A 16,179-nucleotide genomic window follows, 5' to 3' on the forward strand; every position below is an offset into this window, starting at 1 on the left:
TACCCGAGGATATTTTTCCATTTATCTTCAGATAGAGCGGGAAAAAGAAAGGGAGGAAGAGAGAGAGAGAGAGAGAAGGAAAGAGAGAGAGAGAGAGAGAAACATCAATATAAGAAAGACACATCGCCCTGGCCGGTTTGGCTCAGCAGTTAGAGCGTCGGCCCACGGATCAGAGAGTCCCATGTTTGGTTCCCACTAAGGGCATGTATCTCAGTTGCAGTTTGTCCCCGGCCGCAGTTGGGGTCATGTGGGTGGCAACCATTTGATGTGTCTCTGTCATGTCGATGTTTCTTTCTCTATCTTCCTCCCTCTCTCCCTCTTGCTCTATCTGAAGGTACATGCAAAAATGTCCTCTGGTGAAGATAAAAAAAAAAGAGAGAGAGACATCAACTGGTTGCCTCCCACACGACCCCAATCAGGGCCGGGGACGAATCGCAACCGAGCTACTTACCCTTGGCCGGAATCGAATCCAGGACTCTCTGGTTTGCAGGCCGACACTCTAACCACTGATCCAAACCGACCAGGAGATTTTATGTATTATTATTATCTTTAAAACTTATCTTTATTGTTGAATGTATTACAGATGTCCCCCCATTTTTCCCCATTGACCCCCTCTTCCCCAATCTTGCCCCCCTCCTGCCTTCCCCACACTATTGTCTGTGTCCACTGGTTATGCATATATGCATAGAAGTTCTTTGGTTTATCTCTTCCTGCCTTCCCTTTGAGGTTTATCAGTCTAACAACCTATTTGTACTTCTTAATTCCTTCATCTTTTTCACCTGTCCCCCCAGCCCCCTCCCACTTGGCAAGCAACAAAAAGTTCTCTGTATCTATAAGTCTGTTTCTGTTCTGCTTGTTCATTTTGTCTGAAGATTCAATTGTTGATAGATATGTATTTATTGCTATTTTATTGTTCATATTTTTGTTCTTCTCCTTCAAGAAGACCCTTCAACATTTCATATAATATTGGCTTGGTGGTGACGAATTCCTTTAGCTCTTTCTTGGTATGTCCATCAATTCTAAATGACAGCTTTGCAGGATAGTGTAATCTTGGTTGTAGGTCCTTGCTTTTCATCACTTTGAGTATCTCTTGCCACTCCTTTCTGGCCTGCAAAGTATCTTTTGAGAAATCAGCTGACAGTCTTATAGGAGCTCCTTTGTAGGTAACTAACTGCTTTTCTCTCGCTGCTTTTAATTCAGTAGGTCTGAGGTTTCTTTTCTAACCATTTCCCAGGTGACACTAAGGCTGCTGGTCTGGGGACTCCACTTTGAGAATCACTGGCTTGCAAGAAACACACAGCACAGCAAATGCTATGCATTAGGTATGCCTTCCTTTCTTCTCCAACTCATATTATTCAAGAACAAAAATTAAGAAATCCTTTAAAGAATCCCTAGTCACAGGAAAAAGCAATGTAAGACCTAAAAGCAGATACCCTTTTACCCGGCAGAATTTCTTTTTCCATTTATTTATATGCTGTTTAAATCCAAAATAATAATAATTACAGTAAGAGACACAGATACAATAAAATATAATTTACAGAACTGTTATTGTGCCCTAGCTGGTTTTTCTCAGTGGTTAGACCATTGGCCCACAAACCAAGGGGTCACAGGTTCGATTCCTAGTCAAGGGTATGCACCTCGGTTGCAGGTTTGATCCACAGCCCTGGTTGGGGTTGTGTGGAAGGCAACCAATTGATCTGTCTCTCTCACATTAATGTTTCTCTCTCTCTCTCTCTCTTAGCCTCCCTCCCTCCCTTCCATTCTATCCAGAAATCAATGGAAAAATATCCTCAGATGAAGACTAAAATAAAAAATAAAAAACTATCATGGTTCTCACTGTTTCAGCTTGAAAAATAAATAATTCTTCTGTTTTTTGTTTTTTTATCCTCACCCGAGGACATTTTTCCATTTTTTGTTCAGATAGGGTGGGAGGGAGAGAGAGAGAAACATCAACATGAAAGGGACACATCGAGTGGCTGCCACCCGCACGACCAACCAGGGCCAGGGACAAACTGCAACCGAGGTACGCGCCCTTAGCGGGAACCAAACCCGGGTCTCTCTGGACTGCAGGTTGACGCTCTAACTGCTGAGCCAAACTGGCCAGGGCGAAAAATAAATAATTCTTGGATCTGAACTTCCTTCCTGCCTTTTTATGACTTAAAATTCAAAAGTGTTCATCAGTGAAGGGTATTTCTTGCTATTCAATACACAGATTCAAAAGCACAGATTTCAGCCCTGGCCATTTTGTCTCAGTGGTTAGAGCACTGGCCCACAGACTAGAGAGTCCCGGGTTTGGTTCCCACTAAGGGCATGTACCTCAGTTGTGGTTTGTCCCCAGCGCCGGGTAGAATTGTGCGGGTGGCAACCAGTCGATGGGTGTCTCTCACATCGATGTTTCTCTCTCTCTTCCTTCCTCTCTCCCTCCTGCCCTATCTGGAAAAACAAACAAACAAACAAACAAACAAACAAACAAAAAAACCCAAAAGGACAGATTTCAGAGAGGGAGACATTAAGAAAGCCAGCATCACCCCTCTCTCCTCCAGAAAGTAATTCGCAATTAAAAATATATCATGTTTGTTCTTTTTATGTCAGATACTTCCACTGTTATATAAGATTTACAGCAACTTAACCCCATATTGTCACTAAAATACGGTAGTCTTTCCAATGAGATAATGATCCACTAAAGAGTCATGGCCTAGAAATAAAGAGTGAATGTTTCATAAAAATAGCTATGATAAGGATACAATTCCTATTATTAAACTTACCTCCGGTGCAGTGACTCCGAAAATTGCAGGCTGGCATAAATAAATTCTTTAACTTGAATGTAAATACGAGGCACTGATTGAGACATGGGGAATTTCTTTGGGAAAGATTGCTGTAGACAGAAAAAGTTAATGTTGTTTTCAACATTCTATAATCACCTAAAAATGTAAAACTTAAAGTGACTTCACCTTTGAATTAACAGTAAATACCTGCATCTCAAAGTCTCCTGCTATGTTTTTACATTATTTTTGAGTTTTTAAAGAAAACCAAAATATTTCTGAAGAAAATAATGTAGCAATTTACTTGTTTCTTGAATCATATTGTCAGACTTCTAACAAGCATATATTAATACCTCTCTATGTTCTGATAAATATCTTGCATTAGATGGTTAGCTGTCAGTCATCTGCTTCTCTTTCTCCATAATACAAGAGTCAAATTGGTCATGAAAGTTATGGGCCAGCTTCCTGGCTCAGAGTCATCAAACAATTTTAAGACTCCCTTTACCCTCAAAGAAGGCTTGATGCCAATTCAAGAAGGTATTCATTTCATCTCATAACTCTTAGAATACCTTATAATAGCTTTCTAACCAGTATACCATCAGACACTGGTATGCAGCCAATGGTTTACAATGTGCTTCATGGCTAAACTGCTTTATCAGCCAACATCCACTAGCAAATTTTTGGTTCCCAAAAGGTAAACTATCTCCAAGAGTTTTCACAAAGCCCCTTATCTATACTTCATGAAATCGAATCTAGACTTCTATCTCCACATTCATTCCAACCTAATTATATCAAGGAAAGTACCCTCATCAGGTCACTAATGACCTTGTAAATAAATGTTAAATCCAATGAACTTTCTAGTTCTCATGTTACCTGATTTATCTAAAGTATCTGACACAGTTGGCTCCCTCCTGCTTCTTAAATGATCTCTCCTTCCTTAGTATCCATTTCCTTGGTATCCATTTCCTCTGTATTCATTTCCTCTTATTTCTCCACCTTCTCTATATCTCTTCCTCTAGCCATCCTTTAATTATTGCTATGCCTTAGGGCCTATCCTACATCTTCTCCTCTTCTTACCATACATACTGTCATTGGATGATCTTGTCTACTCTAATGACTTCAATCACCATGCAAATGCCAACATCTCCCAAATCTATAAATTCAGGCCAAATCTTTCTTCTGAAGTCCAAATCTGTTTATCTAACTACCACTTGGACACCTCCATTTGGCTGTAACACTTAAACGGTACCTGTGGCTGTATACCAGTGTTTGATGGTATTCAAGACACACTTAATAGATCCAAAAGTGTAATTTTCACCCCTTCCTTCTAAATCTGCTCCTCTTGTGTTTCCTAGTCTAGTAAACGCTACAACCATTCAAGGCAGAAACTTGGGTATCATGCTTGACCCCTCCATCTTCGTCATCTCTCATATGTAAATATTCATCAACACCTATTGTTTCTACTTCCTAAACATCTCTTAAATTCCATGGCCATAACTCTCACTCAAGTCACCAATCTCTCTTATTAAGATAACTGCAACAATCCCCTAACTAATCTCCCTGTCACCAGTCTAAGCTCTTCTCCAATCTATTCTCAACACATCAGTCAAAGAGATATATCTGGAAGATATTCAGCTTTAAGAATTTATTTCAATGACAGTAGTGACAGAATATAAGTATGTTCTTACTTGAGCCAAAGGGTTCCAATCAAATTACCACAGCTATCTGCAAAAAGACTAATTTTTGCATATATGTTCAGTCTTACTCTTTTCTCACTCATAATTTACACTGAAAATAACTCATTATTTGAGAGATAGTTTTACATCTTTTCTAATAGTTTTAATGTAAATTAGGAAAATAATTAAATATGTACACACACATAACCAAGAGACTGTTACTAAATAATTTATAGTTTCTTTCTTTTTTAAAAAAAAATTTTTTTTTTTAATCCTCACCCGATGACACTTTTCCATATTTTGTTCAGAGAGAGTGGGAGGGAGAGAGAGAGAGAGAAACATCGACGTGAAAGGGACACATTGAGTGGTTGCCACCCACACGACCCAACTAGGGCCAGGGACAGACTGCAACCGAGGTACGTGCCCTTAGCAGGAACTGAACCCAGGTCTCTCTAACCGCTGAGCCAAACCGGCCAGGGCTACAGTTTCTTTTTAAGCTGTCAAATTTAAATGTTCCATGTGGCCTTTATCTTAACCACAGCTCTTCTTTTTAATGATAAGTAATATATAAACCAATAAATATAACTCCTAACTAATTTAATCCTACTTTATATTTTGGAAGCACCCTACAAGCTAAGTCAAGCTTCCTTTTAACTATAAACCTATTTAGACTACTTCATTGTAATTAGAACATTAGAGATTATTTAGTTCAGTCTCCTCACTTGACAAATGAGCCACAAATGCCCAAACAGGGTAAGTCACTTGACCAAAATAAGCCACAGGTAGAGCTGACAATGTGAACCCTACAATCCAATGTTCTTTATGGAGATACTACAGCCTGAGTAAACTTTATTACCAGTGACCAAAACTAAACGAAACCAAGCTATGAGATAGAAAATGTTCTGGTAATATTTCTTGACAGAGATAACTTTGGTGCTTTAAAAATATTGATTTAGAATAATTATTCTGGTCTTTTGTGAGTATTAGAATCTAGCTATTAGGTTTATGCAATGGCAGTGTTAGTTATAATCTAAAAGCTATGCAATTAATTACTTGATTCTATATTTAGTGACTATTACACATAATATGCTTACTTAAAATATACATATAAAAATATAACATAAAAACTTACAATCAACATTCACACATTTCACTCAGAATTCACTTTTGTTCATTGTAAAGGGATAAAAATGTAGAAAATGACTAAATTATAAAGAGCTAGAAAAATAATAAAGAATAGTAAGGAGAGGAACAAAAAGAAAACAGAGACTAAAAAAGGTAACATTAATAGGAAATAGGATATCCTTTCCCCATGAGCTCTGATTCTACCCAGGGACTCCAGACAAGTACAAGTGTGTGTATATGCACACATATATGCAATCATATGTAGTCCCAGCATACTCTACATGCTGGTGTATTTCTTTTCTGTGTCTGGTCTTTTATTAAGATATCTTGACTCCAGCCCTGGCCAGTTTTGCTCAGTGGTTAGAGCGTTGGTCTGTGGACGGAAGGGTTTTGGGTTCAATTCGTGGTCAAGGGCACATGCCTGGGTTGCAGGTTTGATCCCTGGCCCTGGTCAGGGTCATGGGGGAGGCAACCAATCAATGTGTCTCTCTCACATTGACGTTTCTCTCTCTCTCTCTCTCCATCCCTCCCTTCCACTCTATCCAAAAATCAATAGAAAAAGTATCCTCAGGTGAGGATTAACAAAAAATTTTTAAAAAGATACTTTGACTCCAAAACACAGATTTGTACTTCAGGAAAAAAATCTACAGCGGCTACTGCCTTCACTCTTATTCCACCAAAATAAATTTTGTTTAGAAGTATATTTCTAGGGGGAAAAAAAAGCCACAAATCTTCCACAGTGATAGATGTTTCAAAAAAAGTCTCCTCTCCTTCCTTACTTATTCCTACAATTTACTCAACATTCAGTATGTGTAATTTGGAATCCACCCAATGTTAGCAACACCTGCCCAGAGAATTCACCTAACATTTGGGACAACTGTTCCTAATATCCCCAAGAAAGTCCCTTAACTTCACCAAAGTAGTAATAGTAGTAGATGTAACATAATCTTTTAACAAAACATAATTAATTTTCTTAAACAACACAACAAAAGAATTGCCTCAAAAGAAGAGATTCTTACTTACAGTGTCAGGTTAATATTATGTAGCAATAAATACCATGAATGTATTTTTAAGAAAATTCTTGAATTAAAAACTAGCTTGTACCTTTTCAAGGTCTGGATCTTGAAAGGGAAATTTACTGATGACTATTTTATACTCTTCTTCATTAACAACAGGAATGGGGCTATAATTATCTTCTTCAAAAATGTCCCTGTTAAAAAAGAAGAGAGAATTGAAATTTTAATATTAAAAAACGTATTACTTGAGTGCTGAGGGACAATGAAAAAAAAATAATATCCCAACTATTACCAAAGCATTTTCAACTTGTCAGTTAAAGGTCCAAGTAGGAAAACACTGCATAATCACCTAGAATTCTAAACTTCAATACCAAACAAGTCTTGTCCCTCAAAATACACGTGCAGTCTCTTCCATGTATTTGTTTTCCACCCTCTTGGTACTTTAGTTTTAGTTTTCTAGTGTAAGCTCAATTCTGAAGATGATACACACTAAATGAAATAATTATCTATTATCTATAACTAAAAACAAAGCCATGAAATGGAGTATTCCAGCCATATTTCTTGATGGAAACAATTCTGAAGTTGTATGTCTTGTCTGTTCTTTCTTCCCAACTAGATCATAAGCTCCTTAAAGATGAAACAATATCTTCTATTGTTTAGTCTCTCATGATGTCATTAGCAAAGGACCTTTATAGTTAGTATGGCAGGATATATACTACTCACCAAATATTCATGTTCTCTCCTATACAGCCCCATTGTAAACAGGCAGAGCCATATGACCAATTTTGGCCCTTGGGCTATAAATGGAAGCGATATGTGTTGCTTGAAATCTAAAGCATTTATGAGCTAACTATGCAACACCCCCTCCCATGGTGACAAGGGAGACCACATGTTAAGAAAGCAGAATCACAAATGCAAATGACCTGGATTAGGACTATTAGACCCACTGGGGACTTCTCTGTGTGTGAAAAGTAAAAAGTCTGTTTTCATCCACTGAGATTAGAGTCACTTTTATTACTGTACATTAACCCAGCCTGTCCTACAATACCTGCTGTCCAATTATCAACTTCCTTTTAATCATAATTTAGTTTAATATTTATTAAACACTTCTACCTCATGAAGATAAAAGATTTCTGTTCTCAAACCTAACAGAAGAGATAGATATACAAATACATCTATAATGTGTATAATGATGTGTTGTTATACGTACAAAAAAAGAAGTACAAGGTTCAGAAAAAGGACAAAGGAAGAAGTGATTAACATTATCAGAGTGGGTGGGGGATATCTAATGAAAATTTGACAGAGAAGCTATAGGCTCTGTAGGGTCTTTAAAGATGAAAAGAAACACTTCTAATGAGATTATGGAAGAACAGCATTTCAGAAAGATGAAACATAACATGCAAAAGCATAAGAGGTAAAAAAGTATCAGCATGTGTGTGGAGATATAAAACCAAAGGTAGCAAAGTTGTTTCTTGTTTGTTTGTTTTATCCTCACCCAAGGACATTTTTCCATTTTTGTTCAGATAGAGAGGGAGAGAGAGAAACATCGACGTGAAAGAGACACATTGAGTAGCTGCTCCCGCACAACCCCAACTGGGGCCGGGGACAAACTGCAACCGAGGTACATGCCCTTAGCGGGAACCAAACCTGGGTCTCTCTGGACCGCGAGCTGACGCTTCAACCGCTGAGCCAAACCAGCCAGGGCATAACATTTGGAACTTTTTTTTTTGGTATGTGCCCCTAGCGGGAACTGAACCCGGGACTCTCTGGTCCGCAGGCCGATGCGCCAACCGCTGAGCCAAACTGGCCAGGGCTAGATGGCAAAGTTTTACTGGAGTGCTATGTATACAAGGACATGGTGTATAATGAGGTTGCAGAGGTGGACAAATGAGGCACCTAGAATTTATACTGTAGGAAATGGAACGCCATTACTAGGTTTAAGGCAGAGGACTGTGGAACATAACCTGGAAAAAGGCAATTAGGAACACCGAGGCCATTAGAAAGACTGAAGAATAATCTAAATAAAAGGTGATGGGGCCCTGGCCGGTTTGGTTCAGCGGTTAGAGCATCAGCCTGTGGACCGATGCATCTCGGGTTCGATTCTGGTCAAGGACACAAACCTCGGTTTCAGGTTCTATCTCCAGCCCTGGTCAGGGTCATGCGGGAGGCAACCAGTTGATGTGTCTCTCTCATATCGATGTTTCTCTCTCTCTCCCTTCCTCTCTCCCTCCCATTCTATCTGAAAAACATCAATGGAAAAATACACTCGTGTGAGGATTAAAAAATAAATAAATAAAATAAAAAATAAATAAAAGGTAATGGGGATTTGAATGAAAGTTGTACTAGTGGGGGCAAAAAGCAAGTGGCAGAAACATCAACTTTTAATAAACAGAATAAAGCTAAATGAGGATTATAAGGTAAAGTGTAATCCTGATGAATCTATGGTTTCTAGACAAGGCAAATGGACAAATGATATACACCTCACCTCATCAGAAACATTTGCTGAGGTAAGGAATACAAGAAAAGGATATGGTTTGGGTAGTGAATGATTGATATCTAAGTGATAAATGGGCCTGGGGTCTTAAGGAGAAGCTAGAAATAAAGGCACAGGTTTGTAAATCATGGTGGGGCACAAGGTAGTTAAGGCTCTGGCCCTGGTCACTTTGGCTCAGTGGTTAGAGTGTCAGCCTTCAGACTGAAGGGTCTTGGGCTTTGATTCCTGGTAAAGGGCACGTACCTGGGTTGCAGGTTCAATCCCCAGCCCCAGTTGGGATCGTGTGGGGAGCAACCAATGGATGTGTCTCTCTCACATCAATGTTTCTCTTTCCCTCTTTACGTTCCTCCCTTCCACTCTCTCAAAAAAAATCAATGGAACATTATCCTCCAGTGAGGATTAACAACAACAAAAAAAAAGACTCTGTTCACCTAAAATATAGTGAGAGCCTTCAATTAATTATATTTCCTTCTAAATAGTGTTCACAGTGGTTAAAAGGCAAGTTACAGGGAACGAAACTACTAGAAGACCATAAAGCACTCACTTTATACAAATGCCAGGAGTCAGTTAACATGCAAGGAGAGATAATTCAGTGAATGGTATATTCATATTCTGAAAATGTTAATGTAGTCTTAAAAGTGATGTATTTACTGAACCAAATTCTATCATTTACTAAGTACCTACACTGCACAAGGCACTAGATTTGGGACTAGGCAATCAAGAATATAAATAAAACACTGGTACTTACAATGTAGTTGAAGAGAACCACACACAGATAAACAAACTGTGACAGTAGTCAGATTATAAATTCTATCGTGGAAGTAGCCAAGTTTTAATTATTCAGTACTGATGATAACTTTTTTTTTTTTATCTTCACCCGAGGATATTTTCCCATTTTTTGTTCAGATAGAGTGGGAGGGAGAGAGAGAGAGAAACATCGACGTGAAAGGGACACATCGAATGGTTGCCACCCGCACGACCAACCAGGGCCGGGGACAAACTGCAACCGAGGTATGTGCCCTTAGCGGGAACCGAACCCGGGTCTCTCTGGACCACAGGAGGACGCTCTAACAGCCGAGCCAAACCGGCCAGGGCCTGATGATAACTTTTACTTTTTCCCCATTTAATTGTTAGGTTGTCAATTCACTACTTGTAACAATCTTTGAAGAAACAGGCGAGGGATACGAAGAGTTTAAATTCTGCCATTTCTTAAAAATCTAAGCAAAAAGCATGATCTAGAGGATATTGAAAGAAGGCAGATGTGTTTGGGAATTATGTACTACAATTCACATGCTATCATTTATTCTCCCCAACAATTACAGTGGATGATAATGTTAATCCTATCTCTATCTGAATGAACCCACTAGCTTCCCAGAGAGAAAACAATAATTCATAGTTTCCCTCACCTTGGGGAACAATCTCACTACTAGAAATCTTAAGATGGATAAGAGAAAACAGCTGCCTCAATACAAATCTATCAACAATTGTGAAAATGTAAACACTCTTCTGAAGAGGGCAAGTTAGTATCATCAACTTTATAAGTAAAGTTTATACATATATGTAAATAAATTATAGATAGTTATTATAGCATCACATTATATCATAGCATTTATATTATAGATTACTACCCCTATCAATAAGCACTATCTCTATTTCTAAAATACTAAATATAAAAAATTGTTGATACTTATACATGACTCATCAAGACTGTCACTTATCCATTTGGGACACCCTCCTCCCAATATCACTCCTAGGAAATGTTAATACAAAAAAGCTGAAATAAGGATTTATTTAGTTGGTTTTAATAGAACTGTATCACCTTGTGAATCACTTAAGTATTTTAAAAAGAAAAACTTCTATCACAGTATTCAGAAGGTCAGCCCTCCATAGTTTTGCAAATTGATGGCGCAAATGCCAAGCTGATGTTAGACTACTTAACGTATTTTCTATTGTAATTTCATCAAATATTATTGCCACATTACTTCTATCATGTTGTGGATGACCTAGATCTAAGATCTCAAGATTGACTTTTCTTCCAAAGGAAGGAAAGAAGAGAGGAAGGGAGGGAAAGAGGGAGGAAAGTTTTTAGAATTTAGAAAGAAGGGAGCAGATTTCTCTTTTCATGGCAATGGAAAATTACATAGATATTAAAATACTTTGTCTATGCCCTACAAGTAGGTAATCCCACTTCTAGGAATATATCCTAAGAAGACTGAAACACCAATGAGAAGAATATATGCACCCCAATGTTCATAGAAGCACTATTTACAATAGCTAAGATCTGGAAACAGCCCAAGTGTCCATCAGTAGATGAATGGATAAAAAAAGCTGTGATACATGTACACAATGAAATAGTATGCAGCTATAAAAAAAGGAAGAAGGACTCTTACCCTTTGCGACAGCGTGGAGGGACCCGGAGAGTATTATGCTAAGTGAAATAAGCCAGTCAGAGAAAGACAAGTATCACATGATCTCACTTATTTGTGGCATATAATGAACAAAATAAGCTGACAAACAAAACAGATCTAGAGACATGGAAGTAGGGAACAGACTGACAAATCTCAGAGGGAAGAGGTGTGGGAAGAGATAAACCAAAGAACTAAAATGTATAACCAATGGACACCAACAACAGTGCAGAAAAGGTGGGGTTTGGGAGGTAGGGGGTGTTAATGGAAGGAAAAAAGGAGGGACGTCTGCAATACATTTAACAATAAAGATTTTTTTTAAAAGGTAATTTTCCTAATTAGATATTTTAAGATTTTAATCTGATTATGTTGTTTGTAAAAATAACACTTTTCCCAAACAAAATTTAAAAGCTATAAATTTCTAATACTCAACACCTTTGAACACCTACAGCCGTTTGCCTAATCATTTACTCAGAAAACAAACTACAAACATTAAAACTAAAAGTAGTGCATTTAAAAATTAATTATAAGTGGTGCAACCACTGTGGAAAACAATATGGCAATTCCTTAAAATATTAAACATATATTTATATATAATCCAGCAAAATCCCACTTCTGGGTATATACCCAAAAGAACTGAAAACAGTACAGGGACTCAAACAGATATTTGTATACCAGTGTTCACAGCATCATTATTCACAATAGCCAAAAGTAGAAACAACTCAAATATCCATAAATGGATCAATGATAAATAAAATGTGGTATATACATACAATAGAATATTATAAAAAATGAAATTCTGACACATACTACAACATGAATTCACCTAAAAGACATTATTCCAAGTGAAATTATCCAGACACAAAAAATACAAATTTGTATTTAAATATGTGTGATCCCACTTATATGAAGTACCGAGTAGTTGAATTCATAGAGACAAAGGAGAATGGGGATTGCCAGGGGCTAGAAAAAGGGAATGGGAGTTACTGCTCAACTGGTATAGAGTGCCAGTTTGGGAAGATGAAAAAGTTCTGGAGAAGGATAGTGGTGATGTTTACAACATAAATGTACTTGATGCCACTAAACTGTACATTTTTAAAAGATTAAAATGGTAAATTTTATGTTATGTCTATTTTACCACAATAAAAATTATTATAAGAATTTTTTATGCTAAATAAAAAATCAATTACTTTAGCATTTGACAAATTTTCACCACATTAAGTCACCATGGCTCAGACTAACCTGAAAACTGCAGCCCATTTCTTAAGCAGTGTTTCATTGTATTGATCTCTTATTTCAAATAAAAGGTCAAAAAGTCGGTTCACTGGAAAACCATAACCCTAAAACACACACATAAAAAAACAGATAAACAAGTCAAATAAGTAAAAATATTCATTTAAAAAATGTTGAGAATACTGGAGATGTGTTTGAAAGTCACCGCTAACTGTACCATTATATACCATTCCAACAGTATGAAAAAAAGGTATCTTTTTGACTTTCTACTGGGTTGCATTAGGTAAGCAAGAGTTTAGAAAGAGTTTTGTGAAGCTGGAATCATTTTTCCATTTCTCTCTTTACTCTGGATTTCTTAGTTGGCCTTAAAAAGTATCAGAAGTCAGAACTGGTGAAAAAGTTCAAGATTAATGATCTACATAACTGTCTTGAAAAGTGGTCCCTAAATAGGACACAAGAAAAAAAGGGAATATATGCTGTCTAAAACATGCTGACGTCCCTTTATACCTTCAATTTAAGAGAAACTTTGATGTATAGGAAAAGTTATATCTTTTCATCAAACATAAACCCTCCAAAACTTTATTCTTTTTTTTTTTATTGTTATTGTCTGTGTATAAAAACACATTTGATTTTTTTTTTTTTTTTAATCCTCACTCGAGGACATTTTTTGATATTTTGTTCAGATAGAGTTGGAGGAAGAGAGAGAGAGAAACATCGACATGAAAGGAACACATCGAGTGGCTGCCACCCACATGACCCAACCAGGGCCAGGGACAAACTGCAACCTAGGTACGTGCCCTTAGCGGGAACTGAACCTGGGTGTCTCCGGACTGCAGGCCAATGCTCTAACCACTGAGCCAAACCGGCCAGGGCCAAAACTTTATTCTTTCCAAGGCTCACTGAAATCTTACCCATAGCAGGACAACCATTTTCACTCACCTCACAGAGTTGTCAAGGTTTACCTCTTCATCTTAGTTGTTGATCCTATCCCATCCTACTAGAACCACTCCATGGATTATCTTATTCACTCTACTATGTCTTTAACTTCCACTATCTCCCCTCTCTTGGTTAAATAAATACACCAAATTTCCTCCCATCTTTAAACCAAGATCAACAACAAAAAGAAAAGGCCTTCCCTTAATCTTCTGTGCCCTGCCAGCTGCCTCTCTCTGTTACTCCTTTCATAGCGACCCTGTAACAGTCTAACTCCCATTCCTATTCCTTTATTGAAACTGCTCTCAGCAGTGACACAGATTATCTCCCACAGAGAAAATTCAGTGATCTCTCACTCTACTTACCCTTCTTTCTTGAAACTCTTCTGATTTGAATTCTATAATACCATTCTCTCTCTCTCTCCTTGTTCTCTTATCTAAAAATAATCCTATTAGTTTCATTTGTTTCCTATCTCCATCCTTCATTCTTTTCTTCTAACTCTAGGGCAATCTTAAATCTACTGACTTCAAACACTACTTTCTCTATTATTCTAAATCTGTATCTCTAGCTATACCTCTACAAATTCTGATTATTTAATTCTAACACCATTTAGACATCTCCAGTCAGTCTGCCAGAAAGCACATTAAAATTGACTTATTTCATCCATTTCCAACTAAACCAAGTGTTTTTCTTTTTTTTTTATCCTCATCCGAGGGCACTTTTTTGTTTTTTGTTCAGATAGACTGGGAGGAAGAGAGAGAGAGAAACATCTATGTGAAAGGGACACATCGAGTGTCTGCCACCCACACGACCCAACCAGGGCTGGGGACAAACTTCAACGGAGGTACATGCCCCTAGCGGGAACCAAACATGGGTCTCTCTGGACCGCAGGCCGACGCTCTAACTGCTGAGCCAAAGTGGCCAGGGCCCAAGTGTTTTTCTTATTTCCTATCTCTGCTAATAGTTCTATCATCAATCCAGTTATCAGGAAAAAAACTTGAAAATCATCTAAATGTCCCCTCACAGAAACATCTAATCAGTCACCAAATTCTCTTTATTTTACCTCCTTTATGAATCTCTTTTGAATCTATTATTCTTCTCCATCATTTACCACCTTTCTTTCTTCCAGATATATTCCCAGAGCCTCTGCTTGATTTCAGTTCTTCAGTATCTCTTGCCTAGACCATTGTAAGGGCTTCCTAAACTGAACTTCTAACCATGTCTCTTTCAACTGAATCTATTGCCCAGACTCTCAAAGTGATTGTTTAACAGTGCAAATCTGGTCATGGCATTCCCCTGGTTAAAAACTACAGAAGGCTTACTAAAGTCACACAAGACCTGCCACAATCTGGGTCAAACTACCTTATCAGTTTCAATACCACTATTTGCCTTTCTCTGTTCATACCCATATACTACAGTTTCTAACACCATCAAGCTGTTCAACCCATCTCATGCTTACTATATCATACCTCGATCTACAGTTTACACATGCTATTTTCTCTGCTATTAATGCCCTTTCTTCATATCTACTTGCTGAACTCGTCCTTCAAAATCCAGCTCACATTTCAACATTCTGTATATAGCCTTTCCCAATTTCTAAAATCAAAGTTATTTATTCCATCTTCTATGACCTCAAAATTCTTTAATATATTGCTATAGCAGTATGTCACCTTATTTTTTTTTCTTTTATCCTCATCCGAGGACATTTTTCCATTTTTTTGTTCAGATAGAGTGGGAGGGAGAGAGAGGAAGAGAGAGAGTGAAAGGGACACATCGAGTGGCTGCCACCCGCACGACCAACCAGGGCCGGGGACAAATTGCAACCGGAGGTACGCGCCCTTAGTGGGAACCGAACCCGGGTCTCTCTGGACCACAGGCTGATGCTCTAACCGCCGAGCCAAACCGGCCAGAGCTCACCTTATTTTTTTTTACAACTAAACTGTGAAATTCTTGAATCCAAGGATTTTTATGTCCATACCATCTTACTAATTTTTATGTCTCTATCATTGGTATACATCAGCTAGTTGCTAGCATTTAGTGGATGCTCAAAATGTTAGTGAATAAATTAGTAAGTGTTCACTTTTGATCTTCTTAATAGGCAGAGGACAGAACTATACATATGCTGATGTTACATTTTTACTTTATTGTTCTGTCAGCGTTGTTTTAAAGGATAAATAATTAAAATTAAAATTTTTCCTTAGGGTGGCAAAGTGCCAATTTTAAACTAAATAATATGCAATACTCTTTAATCAGTTTTTATGAAAAGACCCTTCCCAATTCTTCAACTAATAGGTATAACTTGAAAAGCCACTGTTTATTAATGCAGTCTAAGATCCACCTAATGCTCAGTCTGTCCGTTTTCAATTAAATGAAAATACTGCAGGATTTCTGAATAAGGAAGAAGGACTGGTTTGATTTCCTCAATCTTATTTCAAAGCTATACGATTAGAAAGGTATACTTATAAGGGTTTATGCACCCACCACTGTTACTTTTTAGTGCCTCTATTACATGAATGTTATCAATTACTCTTCTTT

At 37.6% G+C, this 16,179-nt stretch overlaps 1 protein-coding gene across 7 annotated transcripts in view; it reads right to left on the bottom strand.

Annotated features, from left to right (window-relative positions):
- The window catches only part of EXOC6 (exocyst complex component 6), a 205,708-nt gene that overhangs the window by 94,139 nt on the left and 95,390 nt on the right, over positions 1-16,179 (bottom strand). For all 7 annotated transcript variants that reach the window (XM_036264683.1, XM_036264682.1, XM_036264687.1 and 4 more), the window contains 3 exons: positions 12,721-12,818; positions 6,668-6,773; positions 2,766-2,875 (listed from right to left, as the gene is read on the bottom strand). In XM_036264683.1, coding sequence (XP_036120576.1) covers positions 2,766-2,875; positions 6,668-6,773; positions 12,721-12,818 — 314 coding nt within the window. The remainder of the gene's footprint in view (positions 1-2,765; positions 2,876-6,667; positions 6,774-12,720; positions 12,819-16,179) is intronic.

This window comes from Molossus molossus, unplaced genomic scaffold, assembly GCF_014108415.1.
Source record: "Molossus molossus isolate mMolMol1 unplaced genomic scaffold, mMolMol1.p scaffold_m16_p_17, whole genome shotgun sequence".
Classification (NCBI taxonomy): domain Eukaryota; kingdom Metazoa; phylum Chordata; class Mammalia; order Chiroptera; family Molossidae; genus Molossus; species Molossus molossus.